The sequence below is a fragment of the Rhinoraja longicauda genome, chromosome 10 (assembly GCF_053455715.1).
Source record: "Rhinoraja longicauda isolate Sanriku21f chromosome 10, sRhiLon1.1, whole genome shotgun sequence".
NCBI classification, from domain to species: domain Eukaryota; kingdom Metazoa; phylum Chordata; class Chondrichthyes; order Rajiformes; family Arhynchobatidae; genus Rhinoraja; species Rhinoraja longicauda.
The window spans coordinates 9,763,885-9,781,543 of record NC_135962.1 but is presented as its reverse complement, the minus strand read 5'-3'; the positions used below and the strand labels follow the sequence as shown (position 1 = coordinate 9,781,543).

The 17,659-nt window shown below is 41.7% G+C and overlaps 1 protein-coding gene across 1 annotated transcript in view; it reads right to left on the bottom strand.

Annotated features, from left to right (window-relative positions):
* Positions 1-17,659, bottom strand: part of LOC144597190 (transmembrane protein 87A-like) — a 48,990-nt gene that overhangs the window by 1,309 nt on the left and 30,022 nt on the right. Inside the window, exons 12-19 of the mRNA XM_078406182.1 lie at positions 13,412-13,480; positions 11,927-12,035; positions 10,157-10,215; positions 8,320-8,423; positions 5,798-5,871; positions 5,511-5,572; positions 3,343-3,395; positions 1,042-1,072 (exon numbers count right to left, since the gene is read on the bottom strand). Coding sequence (XP_078262308.1) covers positions 1,042-1,072; positions 3,343-3,395; positions 5,511-5,572; positions 5,798-5,871; positions 8,320-8,423; positions 10,157-10,215; positions 11,927-12,035; positions 13,412-13,480 — 561 coding nt within the window. The remainder of the gene's footprint in view (positions 1-1,041; positions 1,073-3,342; positions 3,396-5,510; positions 5,573-5,797; positions 5,872-8,319; positions 8,424-10,156; positions 10,216-11,926; positions 12,036-13,411; positions 13,481-17,659) is intronic.

Genomic DNA, 17,659 nt, shown 5'->3' with positions numbered 1-17,659 from the left:
GAAATAATTTCTGCCTCAACCACTTTTGCTGACAAAGGTTCTTCTTCCCAACACCTGCGCACAAAACAAAACTATGTTAAACTCTCTGAAGATAGACATAAAAAGCTGGAGTAACTCAGCAGGTCAGACAGCATCACTGGAGAAAAGGAATAGGTGACGTTTCGGGACGAGACCCTTCTTCAGGCTGAGAGTCAGGGGAAAGGGCAATACAGATGGTGAAGTAGAGAGATATAGAACAAATGAATGAAAGATATGCAAAAAAAGTGACAATGATAAAGGAAACAGGCCATCATCGTTAGCTGTGTGCTAGGTGAAAACGAGTTACAGACAATGAGACTCAACAAGACGACTTTGAAGCGAGTATGACTTGGGCAGGGGACGGATGGAGAGAGAGGATGCAGAAGTTAGTTCTCTAACTTCAAGTAACCCTTGCATCCTCTCTCTCCATCCCTCCCCACCCAAGTCGTACCAGCTTCAAAAAAGTCTTGTTGAGTTTCATTGTCTGTAATTCGTTTTCACCTAGCACACAGCTAACAATGGCCTGTTTCCTTTATCATTATCACTTTTTAACGTATCTTTCATTAATTTGTTCTATATCTCTCTACGTCACCATCTGTATCTCCCGTTTCCCTTTCCTCGACTGTCTAAAGATTGGGTCTCGCCCCAAAACATCACCTATTCCTTTTCTCCAGAGATGCTGTCTGACCCGCTGAGTTACTCCAGCTTTTTGTGTCTATCTCGGTTTAATCCAGCATCTGCAGTTCCTTCCTACGCATCTATGTTAAACTCTCTTCTCCATCCCACTGATAATTATAAATCGATGAACCAAAGCTTCCATATTACAGGAACCAGGTTGCAGTCGTCAGTACCAACCCAGGAGGTTGTTGCTGCTCCCACTGGCCTGTAGGGTTTATACTTACTCCCCCCTCACAAGTACACTGACATCCACTAACTCCCTGCACGCACACCCACATCCACCTACTTCCCATGCACAATCGACCAAAGGCTTCAGCACAATATTTTCTTTAAATTGCTTATTACCTCATCGGAGTCCAGGAGGGCAGGAAGAACTCTGAAAGAAAACAGATAAAGTTTAAGTCATGACAACAAGTAATACTGTGTATATAGAATAATGCTGTAGACCATTGCCGCTTGCTCAAGCGGCACAGTGGTGCAGCTGGTAGAGCAGTTGCCTCACAGCACCAGAGATCTGGGGGGGGCATCAATCCTGACCTTGGGTGTTGTCTATGTGGAGTTAGCACGTTCTTCCTGTGACCACGTAGGTTTCCTCCCACATCGCAAAGATGTGAGGGTTTGTAGGTTAATTGGCCTCTGTAATTTGCCTTTAATGTGTAGGGAGTTGGGAAAAGTAGGAAAGCATAGAACTAGTGTGAGGTTGTGATGGATGGTCAGCATGTACTCGGTGGGCCAAAGGGCCTATTTCCATGCTGCATCTCTAAACTAAACTAAACATCACTTTTGTTTTCCATGAGTAGTGAAGGAACAGGCAACAGTCTAACTTTTGTTTTCAAATGCCATGAACTTAAATGGTGAGCTATTAAATGGGAAGATGAAAAAATGTTAGAAACACCCCATAGCCCATATCTAGGTACAAGGATGAGGCTTTGCATTCCTGCCATATGAAGTAGCATGAATTGCTTTATGCCAGTGATTTGTTCAACAATATTAAAAATGGAAATATTAAGACACTGCAGAGATAAACAGCCACAGTTACCCAGTTTAAAGATATTTACTCACATAGAGACAAGCTACTGAAGATGCTGGAATCAAGTAAAACATAAAGTGCTGGAGTACCTCAGCAAAAATGGTAGCATCTCTGCAGGGCCCAGACAGCAACATTTTATTTCGGGACCCTTCTCTGACTGATTGTAGTAGGGGGGGAGAAAGGTGGAAAAGTGGTGGGAGTGGGACAAAGCCTGCTTAAGTGATAGGTGGATACAGGTGAGAGAGGCCTTTGACTGGCAGATGAGTGGACAAAGGATTGAGATGAAAAGGAGACAAAAGGGAGTGGAGAGTAGTGAAATGCAAAGCCAGGAGGAGGGATATGGATGAAAGGGTATGGGTGAAGGGTGGGAAGAGAATGAAGGTGGTGGGAAGAGAGAAGGTGAAGGTGTAGTGAGAGTAAAGGGTCTTCATTGGTGTGGGGGCACAGGACAAGAAGGGGGGGGGAGATACTTAAAATTGGAGAATTCCAATGTTTATACTGTTGGCTGCTAGCTCTACCAGTTGCATCACTGCGCCATTCCAAATGTTTGAGCACACGGCAATGGTCATACGTGCAACTTTATACCAAATCCAAGCTGTATATGAGATACTGTTCTTCCAGTCTGTGTGTGGCCTCACTCTGGAAATGGAGGCAGCCCAGGACAGGAAGGTTGGTATGGGAATGGGAAGCAGAATTGTAATGGTTAGCAACCAGGAAATCCAGCACACCTTGGCTGACTGAGTTCAAGTGTCTGGCGAATTGTTCGCCTAGTCTACTTTTGGTCACATCGATGTAAAGGAGCTCACAGTGGGAGCACCAAATGCAGTTGATGAGGTTAGATAAGGTGTATGAGAACCTCTGACGCACCTAGATAGGCTGATGAGATCCCTGGATGGATGGAAGAGAGGAGGCATAGGGACAGCTGACTAGCAAAGTAGGAGTAAGAGTACACTTATACAAAATACTATTTGGGATATGAAGCTAAATTCTATAAAACTTAGAAAGCAACTAAACAAATAATTAATTTGCATTCCTCAAAGTATAGAAAGTATACTTTCTAATGCTGCGCTGTGATTAAAACATAATTCTGAATGAATTTGGATTTTTCCTCATCGATATCTCCATCTTCTTTGCACAACATGCAAAGTCAGTACATCTGTTTAGTCATATTGTGTTACATTCATGACCTTCCTTTACAATGCAACCCCATCAAATTCTGCATCTGACCTACTCCAACGATTACATGCTACAATTTCCCAAAATAATTTATTTGAATAAAGTATACATATATTAAAAAAAGAAGCATACCCAGAATAAAATGCATATTTCCCCACTCGTCTTCAAAGGCCTACAGATCATCAAGACCTAAAAACCTGCTCCTTTATCTGGACAGGCTGCTCTTTCAGATTCTGGCAATGTACAAACTAAACCTGATCATCCTTTTATTATTTCTAGTCTCCAAACTTTTTTTCATTTATACAATTTGGGTTCTGTTGTACACGATGTACACCAATTTCCAAACAGTAAATTTACTTAAAAGTAACAATGATGGGTGCATCTAAAAGCTTGCAGAGTACTGAAATAGTTTATAGCTACTGTTGATGAAAGTCACTTACACATCTGCCATGGAAGATGGGACATTCTCCTCAACCCACTTCAAATCTTCATCCTGTTAACAACAGCAACAGCTTTAATGAGTTGTCAGTCCAGCAAGCTAATCTATTGACAAGTTCGCTTTTCCAATTCCACAAATATATTTGCCTCCATTCATGGACACATCTGGGGAACACGACAGAAGTAAGTGGGAAGGAAGGGTAGTAAGGGGAGAAGAGGGTGCAATATCATGGACATAAAAGTATATAGTCTGTAAGGAAGTAAACAATACTCATACGTTCTTAAATTTTCAGAGACTTAATTTTCCAAGAAAAGATTCTCATCTAAATTTGATTTCAGGAGTCTTTCCTGAAACCTTACAACATGGAATGCAGTAACTGAAAATCATACAAAAATTGCTAAAGGTGAAAATCTCAAGTTAAAAAAAACCAGAAAACGCTATAGAAACTCAGATCGAGTAGCATCCATGAAAAGAGAGAAAGTTAACACTTCAGGTCAAAGACCCTTCATCAGAACTGGGAAAGAGGGAAAACAAGTTGGAGAGGTGGGGTCCCCATTCCCAATACAATTTACCATTTCTTAAGCTCGTTTTCTCTACAAAGCATGTAATCTGAATGAGAATTTATAAAGGAGCCTTATCATCACTGTATACAGAGAAACCTCGGCTAAGTGCTGTGTCCACCATAAACTAGCTTTGATACCTCATGAATAAACCGCTTGCTGTTGCTCATAGTTAAGACTTCATGCATTGATCCAGTTTCCAAGGGATGGATCCTTTTCGGAGACATGTGATCAGATGTAGGTGTATCAAAGTTATGGGCATATCAAGATATACCCAAAATGGGCATATCAAAATCACAGTGTATCTACAGTGTATTGATTTATTACTACTGTTACAAGGCATAAATTACAACTACATGTGGACAGCTGAGGTGGTATGCAGAAATTATAAGCAACACCTGTAGCAAATGAGCAGTTTGGATGGAAGTTACGATATTAAAGTTTGTTTGCCTCATCCTGGCTATCTCTGATGCCCCTTTTGCAAGCAAAATTAAACAGAAATGCTGGAAATACCCAGCATGTCAGGCCACATTTGTGGGAAGAGAAACAGTTGTGTTTCAGGTTGAAGACCTTTCATCAGAACTGGGATGGAACGAAAAGCAGTTTGTTACGTTTCAGGGAGGTTATATCTTTCTGGAACCAGCCTGATATTTTTTAAGTCAAGTCAAGTCAATTTTATTTGTATAGCACATTTAAAAACAACCCACGTTGACCAAAGTGCTGTACATCAGTTCAGGTACTAAGAACGAACATACAACGGCACACAAACATAACAGCACATACATAAACAATTCACAGCGCTTCCTCAGAGGGCCTCAAAGGCTAGGGAGTAGAAATAGGTTTTGAGCCTGGACTTAAAGGAGTCGATGGAGGGGGCAGTTCTGATGGGGAGAGGGATGCTGTTCCACAGTCTAGGAGCTGCAACCGCAAAAGCGCGGTCACCCCTGAGCTTAAGCCTAGACCGCGGGATAGTGAGTAGCCCCACGTCGGCCGACGTGAGGGACCAGGAGATAGAGTGGTGGGTTAGAAGATTTTTGATATGGGGGGGGGGGGGGGAAGCCCGTTTAGGGCTTTGTATGTGAATAGGAGCAGCTTGAAGTTGATTCTGTACCGTACTGGGAGCCAGTGGAGAGAGGCCAGAATCGGGGTGATGGGGGTGATGTGGTCCCTTTTACGGGAATGGAAAGTCCATTCATAGCTAATATTTATTTATTTCAACCATGGTGGTTTCACCACCAAATGAAACTTTGACTTCCTCGCTTGATGTCAATGTATGCTTATTTTCCAGCAGGATTCATGAGATGGAAATTAACATTGGGAAAGTTTGCAGGACAGTCACCTCCAAGGATCTTCACCACACACTCTGTTTTAGCATTTCAGTGGCCTCCCGCTTCAGTGCCTCATGGGAAAAGTTGCCCTGGTCTTTCATCTGGTTACCTTATGTAGCCAAGAAACTGAGCGACTGAACTGACACTGGGCAATTAATGAATCAGATATTGAGACAATATGGACTTTAACATATGAACTTGCAACGTGCCTCATTTACAATGCTTTAAATTTATAAAGGCTCAATCTATTTAAAATCAACACTTCCTGATGTCTTACTCACCACTTTATTTAGTTTTGTAGTGCCATTGGATTCTGCTTTTGTCCCTCTCATCTTCATTCCTTCTGCAGAAGATACAAAACAAATTCCTTAATATAATCACATGTTTCTCAATCTTAAGAGTTCTTTGCTCAGCCATTCTCGAGGTAAAGGATTCTTCAATCTCACGCCACATTATCCTAACGAACTAGGTCAAAGTGGTCAAAGACCTTTTTCTAAGCACTGCCACAATTCAGAGTTAGAGGCAACTCTCCATTTGTTTATCAACAGAGTTTAGTTGCTAATCTTACCAAAAGCTTCATTGAGCATTGGCTCCTTGAGGTCATCATCGTAATCTTCATCGGTAAGAGGGCTGAAAGCAAACCTACAAAAAGAAAGTTTATGTAAGCATCAAGTCCTTGTAACCTGGTGCCAAGACAATCTTTGCCTCAATGTCAGCAAGACAAAGAAGATTGTGATCGACTTCAGGAAGTGAAGTGGTACACACACCCTGGTATACATACCCCAGTGTACATCAAAGATAGACACAAAATGCTGTAGTAACTCAGCGGTACAGGCAGCATCTCTGGAGGGTGACGTTCCGGGTCGAGATCCTTCTTTAGAATGATGTCAGGGGAGTGGGAGATGGTTGAAAGCTACAAGCTCCTAAGAGTAAATGTCACAAGCAACTCGTCCTGGGCCAGCCATATCGAACCAATGATCTGGAAACTACACCAACACCACTACTTCCTTAGAAGGCTTAAGAAGTCCGGCATGTCCCCAACAACTCTCAACCACTTCTACAGATGCACTGTAGAGAGCTTTTTTATCGAGATGCATCACAGCGTGGTTTGTGAACAGCTCCACCCAAGACCAAAAGAAATTACATGGAATTGTGGACGCAGCCCAGACAAGGCCACCAGAATAATCAAGGACGTCTCACCCTGACACTCCTTCTCCCCTCTCTCATCAGGCAAGAGGTACAGAAGTGTGAACATGCATATCTCCAGATTCAGGGACAGTTTCTTCCCAGCTGTTAACAGGCACCTGAACCATCCTATCACCAACTCGAAAGCAATCCATACCTACCATCTACCTTATTGTATGAATGGTTTAGACCTAAATGTAGACCTAAATGTAGGAAACATGATAAAGTTTGCAGATTACACAAAATTTAGCTGAGGTTGACAAGAGGAAAGCCTTAGACAGCAGCAAGATGTGGGTGGCCAGTTGGATGGAAAATGACAAATAGAACTTAATCCTGAAAAGTATGAGGTTATGCATTTGGGAGGCACAACAAGGAAATACACAGCGTATAGAGGGGTACGAAACATGTGGAGGACCAGATGGACTGTATATCCATAGATCTGTCAAAGAGGCACGGTGGTTCAAAGATTGTTTAAAAGGTTCACAGGATGCTCTGATTAATCAGTCAAGGACAGAGATGAAAAGCGCAGGAGAGTTGGGATACAAACATAAATAACACTCACTAGGTAGCAGTTGGAGTGCTGCACAGAGCTCTGGTCACCACACTGTGAAAAAGATGCATTTGAACTGCAGAGGATGTAGAAGGGGTTTAGAGAATGTTATCAGAACTGAAAAATTGTAGCCTTGAAGATCGATTAGAGGATAGTTTTCTTTGAAACAGAGACAAAGCCCAAGGGGGCAAGATTTAAAGGAATTGGTAGAATGAATGGAAACGGGGAAAAGATATTTTCACCCACTACCTCCCTTATTTAGTTCCACCCTTCATCTTTCTTTCCTATCAGATTGAGACCCTCCACTCCTTCTGCCCAAATGACGGGTCTCAATCCAAAAAGTTGATATGCATTTCCCATAACAGATGCTGCCTGACCCGCTGAGTTCTTCAAGCAGCTAAAAAAAATTGCTCCAGTACTGCGCTAATTGTTTTAGCCGTTGTTAAGTCTTCACACTTAAGGAGGTTTGAAATGTGACAGATAATAACGCTGCTTTCCAATGAACTCAAGACACAAGCTTCTCGGAAAAATGAAAGACATGAGACTAGAACTTGCTGTCAGCACTAAGCCACCAGTGGAGGCCACAGGTTCCAAACCTGCCAATGACCAAAGCGATTCCAAAATAACAGGCCACCCTGGCTTGGGCAACATAATGCCATAATATAAGGTGGGGGGGGGGGGGGGGGAAGAGGGCTGAAGCAAACTTACAATAAATTCACACACACACAAAGACATATCTGGACTTTGCACACCATAAACTTCCTGACGCTTGCAGTAATTGTTGACCTCCAGCCCAGACCTCTTGAGCAGGAAGGTTTAGAGCTCTGAGCAGGCAACGGAACCCCTCTCACCTGCTCTCAATGACACCCACGCTGTAGGTTCCGGGCGGGGGGGGGGGGCATGGTTCTAGCACCTTGTTGCATTTGTTAGCTCACTTATCTCACGCACAATCAAATTTGCAATAGCCAATCAGTTACAATTCCCTCAGCTTCCATTGCCCTAGTTTTATCATGAGTGGAAGAATCTCCCACTGATTCAAATGTGCTCCAGTTGGATATTCATTGATTTATAAACCGACAGGTTAGATTTTCTCTGCCAGAATGAGATTTCCCATTTAAATAGCTGCCTGTCCCATTATTTCTGCGTATAACATGTTATACAAGCCTTTGAGAGTGAACCATAGGCGATTGTTCTCCGGTTAATTTTTTCTCGTGTTCTCTGGATATTCCACTACTTAGCGTGCATGTTGCACAGTATGTACCTGCTGACAACAGCCAGGATCATGTCACTGTTCTCTCAACAATCGTCGGCTAAATTGCGATAAACAAAAACACTTGGAAAATTGATGCTCAAACCTTTGGTTGTTTGCTGATGGCCTCCACAAGATGATTATGACCAACAGTATGACGGAAAATAACAATCGCCAGAAGGCATCATCTATCCACCGTTCTCCCCAGTCCTGCAGACAACATAGAAAGGAGGAATCAATGTTAATGGCATTTGCGTTTTAGTTTTTAAATCTCACTGCTTGAAGATGTTCTTTCCGATACAAATACGGGAAGAAATATTCCTTGATTTATAAATGCTTGCCTCAATTTTATAAAGCCTGCCCAAGGACGTGTTAAATACAAAGCCTTCCCATGGAAATACACCTCGCGGATGTAAATGCACAGCAACACCCTGCCACCAGCAACCTTCATTTAATATCTCAACCCCGAGGGTTTGAGAGTGGCTGGGTTGTCAAGAATTTACTCCAATCTCTTTAAGATCAATGTGAAAGTCTCCAAAAATTTGTCTAAAAAAATGCATCAGTTTTTCTTAAACCTCATACAAAATATTTGTTAACATAACTGGCTAAGTTGATGTTGATTGCTTCGTGGTTACACATAATTAGGTGAGACAATCAGGCCAGACTTTGCCCCCATTTTCTTCTTGAAGTTTACTGGGAAATTTGTAGAGATGCAAATGTTGCCCTGATTGACAAGAACTGACTTGGCAAAAGTCATGCTTAGATGTTTGGGTGTGAGACATTCTTGCACGAGAACAATGGGGAGTGGATTAGTAAAATAGGGCAACTACTTTACCAATATTTTCCATCCTATAACTTAAGATATATAAAAGGAAAACTAAACTTCAGTTGCCACAACTTTAAAATTTCAACCCCTTTAATCCCGTTACTGATCACTCACACGAAAAAAAGCTTTCAAATGAACCATTAACCAAGTTTTGTCAGTATGGGATGTTTGATGGGTCTGAACCAGGGCAGGGCAATAGACAATAGACAATAGGTGCAGGAGTAGGCCATTCGGCCCTTCGAGCCAGCACCGCCATTCAATGTGATCATGGCTGATCATTCTCATTCAGTACCCCGTTCCTACTTTCTCCCCATACCCCCTGACTCCGCTATCCTTAAGAGCTCTATCTAGCTCTCTCTTGAATAAAGTAGCGGTGGAGGGAAATGCACCATCCATGTATTGGGTTAAGACCATTTATCTAGACGACAGTCTAGGTGAAGGATCTCAACCTGAAACAAGATTGTCCATTTCCCTCCCTGATGAGTTCCTCCAAAATGCTCTCCTTTTCTTGCTATAGATTCCATCATCTGCAGTCTCTTGTTCCTCCAGGGCAAATGATTAACTGGTCTGAGAGATATTAGCAAACTTTCTGAGATTAATAGCCAGATTAATAATTTAGAACTGAACGTGCAAAGCAAAAGTTATAGTTCTTTAGAAAGTTAAGATTTTGATGTTCTATCCTAAAGCTGAGTGCGACAGAAGAACTACTGTCTCTGTAACTTGAATTGTTTCTAAAGTGATGAGACATACACAGAAACATAAGGGATCATGTTACAGCGAACAATGTAAAATGCCAAGACTATCAGCCAGAATAAAGGTATCCACCAGTTCCAGGATGAGCAATTTTTCCTGTAGAAAAATTGTGTAGTTACACTCACTGTCTGAAGTGTTTGGTAATGAGGTAAACAGAATTAACTCTAGACCTTGATTTGTTCCCAGTTAGTTGGCATTGGCAGCTGACAGAACTGAGAGGAAAACGACACCAGCCCAGCAGTGTCAAAATCATTCCATGTAAAAAGTTTGTTGATCTAAAGTTTTAACTAGTCTATATATACAGCATCTACTGCCCTATCCTCATCAATCATCTTGATTGTGGCTTGACACACAGCTTACTTACCGATTGACAGTCTGCAAGCCGGAACTTCTTTGTTGTCCAAATAATGAAAAATATTGATGCTATAGGAAAAATACAATGATATATTGAATCAAAAAGCAACAAATATCTTCAAGAGAACATATTTACCCCCATTGTCAAGATTTATCTACTTAAAATGTTTTAAAATTAATTTTACAGAATCAGAAAAAGGGAACACGCATAGTTAACTGTAAAGTCAAAAGAAATGAAAAGGCATCAGTAATATATCTAATCCTCTTCAAGTTTATGCTACCCGATTTTTCACATGAATCCAGAAAGTATCAGTGGTGTATTTTGTAACAGGATTCATTTACTCTGTGAAATTAGTCTATAATCCAAAAATAAAAATGAAGATCTTTGAAATCTGAAATCAAGGAAAAAAAATGGCAAAAATACACAGATCTAGCAGCATTTATGATGGGAGATAGAGATTCAGTTTGAAGATCTTTAGTGATACCGCCAAATTGATAACTCGCTTCACTTATCATATCATATCATATCATATATATACAGCCGGAAACAGGCCTTTTCGGCCCACCAAGTCCGTGCCGCCCAGTGATCCCCGTACATTAACACTATCCTACACCCACTAGGGACAATTTTTACATTTACCCAGCCAATTAACCTACATACCTGTACGTCTTTGGAGTGTGGGAGGAAACCGAAGATCTCGGAGAAAACCCACGCAGGTCAAAACTAAAAGCATTTTCCAGGATTGCTCCCACAGTGCTGAGATTTACAGCAGCAACTATCACAAGTTGCTAGTTAGTCAGCACTCTCGATGATGGCTACTTGTATAATTTTCCAGTTTTCAAACTCAAGCGGAATCTATGATATTCTATATAATTGTGATGCAGACCTCGCATAACCAAGAAAGTTTACTTGATTTATCACCTAATCCAACAAGTTTCATCCATTTGCTTCAGAACCAGCGTTGAGTAAAATTATCTAATAACTACATGGAAATTCAAATACGATACGATAGAACTTTATTTATCCCAAGAGGGAAATTGGTCTGCCAACAGTCATAAAGCACAACAAAATACATGAAATTAAAGTAATGAATGGAAAGTCCAGGATCAGGGATGTGCAAAGATTTTGGGGGGGGGGGGGGGGGAGGGGAGTCAGTCTACCCCACCACACAAGGGGGAGGCGTTGTACAGTTTGATAGCCACAGGGATAAAGGATCTCCAGTGGGTTCTGTGCTGCATCTTGGTGAAACCAGTCAGTTGCTGAAGGGACTCCTCAGATTGACCAGTGTGTCATGGAGGGGGCGAGCTGTATTGTCCAAGATGCTCCGCAGTTTGAGGAGCATCCTCCCCTCCAAGATCACCTCCAATGAATGCAACTCCACTCCCAGGACGGAGACAACCTTCCTGATGAGCTTACTCATTTCATCACTTTCGCCTGGGCAACCCATCTTTGATCTTTAAAATCTAATCCCAATCCCTTCTCAGCTAACGTAATTACATATTTATATGGAGTCTTCCTCTTTGCTTCATGCAATACATTATAACATCCTACCAGTATGCAGACCCTTAGCCTTTGAGAGCTGGCAAAGCTCCAACAGGCTGCAAACAAATCTGGACAACTCGACTGTCATAACCTACATTTCAAATCTGTGTATCTTTTTATTCAACTGGTCAATTTACATCACAATAAAAACAAATCTTGGACACCCAAGAATTAAGGCTTCCATAAACATTGTTAGGCCACCTATAGTCATCAACCACCACCAGATTTGAAGCTTACCTATCACAGCAAAGATGAGCGTATTTGTGAAATGTCTGTACAAGGATAACTTCACAACATTCCTTCGCAGTTTTAACATCTTCATCGTTTGGGTCAAGCTGATAAATATGTGCCAACAGTTAAGGAAAATAGAAGAATAACAAAATGGAAAATCCAAAGGATAGAAAACCACAGAAAAATAATTTTGCTTAAAGGTTAAAATAAAGGATGACAGTAATCGTGCATCATCTTGTTCAACTTGATTTCCAAACAAATAGTGCGCAGGACAAAAATGGTAACCCCCAAACACTCTCATACCTAGGCAGACTGAAGAAGGGTCTCGACCCGAAACATCACCTATTCCTTCTCTCCCGAGAAGCTGCCTGACCCGCTGAGTTACTCCAGCATTTTTTGTCTACCCTCGAACCAGCATCTGCAATTCTTTCCCACACGTAACATCCCAATGTATGTACTCAATTCCCTGACTGATGAAAGACAGTGTTCCAAAAGCCTCCTTCACCACCCTATCTACCTGCGATGCCATTTATTGTGTAAGTCCTGCCCTGGTTTGACTTCTCAAAATAAAACACCTCCGCTTATTTGAATTAAACTCCTTTTGCCATTTTTCGCAGTTGATCAAGATGCTGCTGCAATTCTTTATCATCATCTTCGATACCACCTATATTACTATCGCCTGCAAACTTACTAACAACGCCTTGCATATTCTCATCCAAATTATTGATATAGATGACAGACGACAGTCCCAGCACCGAACCCTGAGGTACACCACTAGACACAGGCCCCCAGTCTGAAAAATAACCTTCTACCACCACCCTCTGCTTCCTACCATGGAACCAATTCTATATCCAGCCAGCTAGCAATCCCTGATTGTTAGACACAAAAAGCTGGAGTAACTCAGGGGGCAGGCAGCATCTCTGGAAATAAGGAATGGGTGACGTTTTGGGTCGAGACCCTTCTTCAATCTAGACCTGAACGGTCACCCATTCTTAATCTCCAGAGATGCTGTCGGTCCCGCTGAGTTACTCCAGCATTTTGTGTCTAACTTTGGTTAAACCAGCATTTACAGTTCCTTTCTACACACTTCCCCAATTGTTTTTGTGCTTAGGTCTGGTTTGGACCTGATAGGCTGTGTTGGGTGAAAGTCAGATGTTATTTCATACCTCAATAGACTCGTGACTGAGAGACCATAATAATTTTGTCAAATTCCTATCACTTCACAATGCAAGATAAATCTTTTGTAAAGTACTCTCACCAGACCATTCTATTCGCTATCTATTAAAGCAAAAAAAAAAAGTGAATATTCTCAATACACTATTAAACCTAAACTTCGATTGTTTACCTCAATTAGCTGACAGTTATTGACAAAGGAAATTAGAATTGAAGTCCAAAGGTTTATAAATAATGTGTTCTGTTTTTGAACAAGGAATAAATAGAAAATAGATCAGAGATCCTTTTCACTGAGAACCCCATGTCCAGAAAGGATATCCACCAGCAGAGGGCTGTATCGAGAACAGCCAAAGGGATAAAAGCCAGAAGGGTCAGGTCGAAATTCTCCTGAAAAAAAGGAAAGGATGCCATCAGATGAAACCAAGAGAATGAAAGGGAAAGAGAAAGAAAATAATGATTTTCAGTTAAGAATACGCAATATAGTTGCACTGTCAGACGTTTACCGCGCTGTGAGAATCATAGTATAAACGGTCTTTAATTAACTTAAATACATCTATATCCATGTGTTTCCACTTAACTGATGACGAGGGATAATATTTACTCAGGATAGTTTGAAATCATCCAAATTGTTTTTAAACTATGACCTTTACAAAGCAAACTTATATAACGTACAGAATGGTGTGCAATGGAATGTGCATTCTACTGATACATGGAATTATCTAATTTATTTTAGAACCCAGCCCATGTGATCAGAGATTTATCACTGCTTGACAGCGGTGACTCGACAGCAGACATCAATTTATTCTGTCAGCTGAAACTCCACCCATTTTGTTCCTGCTGTCCTCAAATGTTGAGGCAGTTATCAACTTCCTCCTTCTATTTCCCACCAATTCCCACAAAGCGAGCAGTTAGTCAAAAGCTTTGCAGTTTCTATCTAGTCTTCTAATCCCTTGATGGCAGAACTTTGACAACCACTGACAGCAGATGCCTCACCCACATCTGGTGAGGTGACGCAGCGGTAGAGTTGCTGCCTTACAGCGAATGCAGCGCCGGAGACTCATGTTCGATCCTGACTACGGGCGCTGTCTGTACGGAGTTTGTACGTTCTCCCCGTGACCTGCGTGGGTTTTCTCCGAGATCTTCGGTTTCCTCCCACACTCCAAAGACGTGCAGGTTTGTAGGTTAATTGACTGGGTAAATGTAAAAAAATTGTCCCAAGTGTGTACAGGATAGTGTTAATGTGCGGGGATCGCTGGGCGGCGCGGACTCGGTGAGCCGAAGGGCCTGTTTCCGCGCTGTATCTCTAAATCTAAAAATCCTGCTGTAAGATAGACCCCAACTTCCCCCTCAACAGCAGATGCCACACTCACAGCCGTCAACATGAAATACTGTTTTGCACGCCAGCCACATGACTGATACCATCTCCACCAGAGTGGACACTTCACCAGAAGCATTCCAGCCAATTAATCACTTTAGTACTGGAGCAACATGACATACGGAATATTGTAAAACTTGAGGTTCTGCAGATAATGAATAATGATGATTTATAAAGGAGCCCACTGTCACAGTGCTCAATAAGGCACCAATGAATGAAATAGCTCATAAAAATGTTTTAAAATCTGAGTGGAAATAGGTAACAATCTAAATATGGAGGACTTTTCTGAGAGCTCTTTTACTACTGACATAGCTGGTGCTAATTTATTCTGACTTGACATTAGATTTTGTTTCTCTACGTGTAACATGGTCAAATATTTAAAAAGTGAGCTATCAATTTGCCAATTTGAAATCAATTGCAAAAGTATCACACCAAGATTCTTGTTTTCATTCTCACTCTTAAGGACTGAAGCTAAATATAGCAAATAAGCCATATTATATTTGGTCAGCTATCCCCCTCTCCACTCTCTCTTTGTGTGAGGAGGTTGCTGATCAACTTGGATATAACATGCAAAAATGGTCACAAGCAACAGAATACCCATCACCAGATACAATAGATCATATAAATTTTGCTTGGTATCATTGTGAAAGTTATCATTTTTTTCCCCAGCTTACTTCCTCATACCTTTCCATCAGGGACTTTGCCCTGTTTGGTTTTATAAGAATAAGTACCCAGCTGCAAAGCTCCAACAGAAAAAACAACCAGCTCCTTAAAATTCCCCTTCAGCTGCCACAAGTAAAGGTTCTGATTGAAGTGATGATCAGCAGAGGCTTCTTCAATCAGAACTGGTCAATTCTACTGTAGGTTATCCATGTGGAATATTACCTCAGTTTTTGTCTCTCCAGTAGCATAGCCTGATGTGCTGGGCATTTCCAATAGCTCTGCATTTCCTCGGTTAGGGAAAGGGCAATGCTGGCTACATTTCAGGGAAGGACTATTTTTATAGTCATGCATATACAGTCCCAATGACCATCTGAATTTTTCCTGGATGCACCAGTTTCTTCCCATATTGCAAAACCCAGGTTGGCGGGTTAAGTGATCACCGTAAATTGTCCCTCAGGAAAGGGAGTGGTAGAATCAGGAGGAGTTAATGGCAATGTGGGAAGAGTTTATGGAAAAATGGGATTAATGGATGTTTGGTGCGGACTCATAGAAACATAGAAAATAGGTGCAGGCCATTAGGCCCTTCGAACAAGGACTGCCATTCATTGTGATCATCCACAATCAGTAACCCGTGCCTGCCTTCTCCCCATATCCCTTGATTCCACTAGCCCCTAGAGCTCTACCTAACTCGCTCTTAAATTCATCCAGTGATTTGGCCTCCACTGCCCTCTGTGGCAGAGAATTCCACAAATTCACAACTCTCTGGGTGAAAACGTTTCTTCTCACCTCAGTTTTAAATGGCCTCCCCTTTATTCTAAGACTGTGGCCCCTGGTTTTGGACTCCCCCAACATTGGGAAAATGTTTCCTGCATCTAGCTTGTCCAGTCCTTTTTATAAGTTTATATGTCTCTATAAGATCCCCTCTCGATGGGTCAAAGTGCCTGTGTCCCTGTAGTATGACTATATTTTGGGCAACACATTGGCACAGCTGATAGAGCAGTTGCATCACATCACCAGAGACCCGGGTTCGATCCTGACGTCAGGTGCTGACTGGTCGCCCTGTGGCTACAATGGCTTCTTGAGAGTGCTCTGATGTCTTTCCCCTCCCCAAAGATGTGTGGTTTGTATTGTAGGTTTAAGGCCCCTTAAAATGTTTCCCCTTTCACCCTAAATCTATGCCCCCTAATTTTAGACTGGGAAAAGGACTGCGATTTCATAACGTCAACCTCCTTCATTCCAGGAAAAACCACCCCAGCCTCCCTAGTTTCAAACTACAACTCAAGCTCTCCAGTGCCAGTAACATCCTTGCAAAACTTTTCTGCACCCTTTCCAATGTTATGACGCAGGGACAGCAGTGGTAGAGTTGCTGCCTTACCGCGCCACAGACCCAGGTTTGATCCTCCTAATGGGTACTACCTCTATGGATTTTGTGCCTTCGCTCTGTGACCACATTAAGTTTTTGGAATGCGGGAGGAAACCGAAGTACCCGGAAAAATCAAAAGTTTGTAGGTTAATTGACCTGTAAATTTTCTCTAGTGCGTAAGATAGAACTAGTAGTGTATGGGCTATTGCTGGTCGGCACATAACTGTTGGACTGAAGGGCCTGTGTCTCTAAACTAAACCTTTTATGCTCTACGTTCATGTTCTGTCACTGACTGTCCTTATTAACCTGTTACTCCATCAAAAGTTTACCCGCTCAGCAAGCCTGGCTTCACTTCATCAGAATATTGTTTTTGTCCCATCCATTCTACCCCTATCCACTCTGCGACTTGAAACTAGCTTTTGTCCCTTTTGTAATGCTGTCAAATGGTCTTTGACCCCTAAACATTAACTCTCCTCTTTTCAAAATGCTGCCTCTTTCAGATTTCCGGCATCTACACTTATTTGATATTCAGCCGCTTCATTCACTTCAAATTTATCCCACCTCTCCTGAAGATTCAAATTCCTTACTGGTTAATTATTCCACAGATATAATTCCACACCACATGTCCAGGATTCGGATGCAAGATTGGAGAATGAGGCAAGTTGTACAGCCATGGAAAACAGCTGATCCCATACTCCCAATGGTTATATAACTGCACAGCTCTACAAAACATCAGTGTTCTAGCCAATATTTTGTAAACTTACTCACACCAACACCAATCCCAGCAATCCTTCCATTATCAGATTGCGATCAGCTAAATATCAAATCCAGGTCCTCCCAGTTTATCTATTGCAACTATTCACTATCTTAATTCGCAGATAACTGTAAATAAAAATGAATGGATAAGAACAGCAGGACATTAGTTTTCAGTCAGGTAAGTGCATGTTAGAACCAAGTTTAACCTCGTTGCGGACATTGGACATTTTCTCTGGAATTTTTACACTAAAATGTTGAGAAACTATTTTACACTCTGGTACTTTACTCTTCACTCCACCTGTCATACTTGTGTACGGCTTGATTGTATTCATGTAATGTATTATTTTATTTGATTGGACATCGTGCAAGCAAAAGCGTTTCACTGTATCTTGACACACGATCAATAATA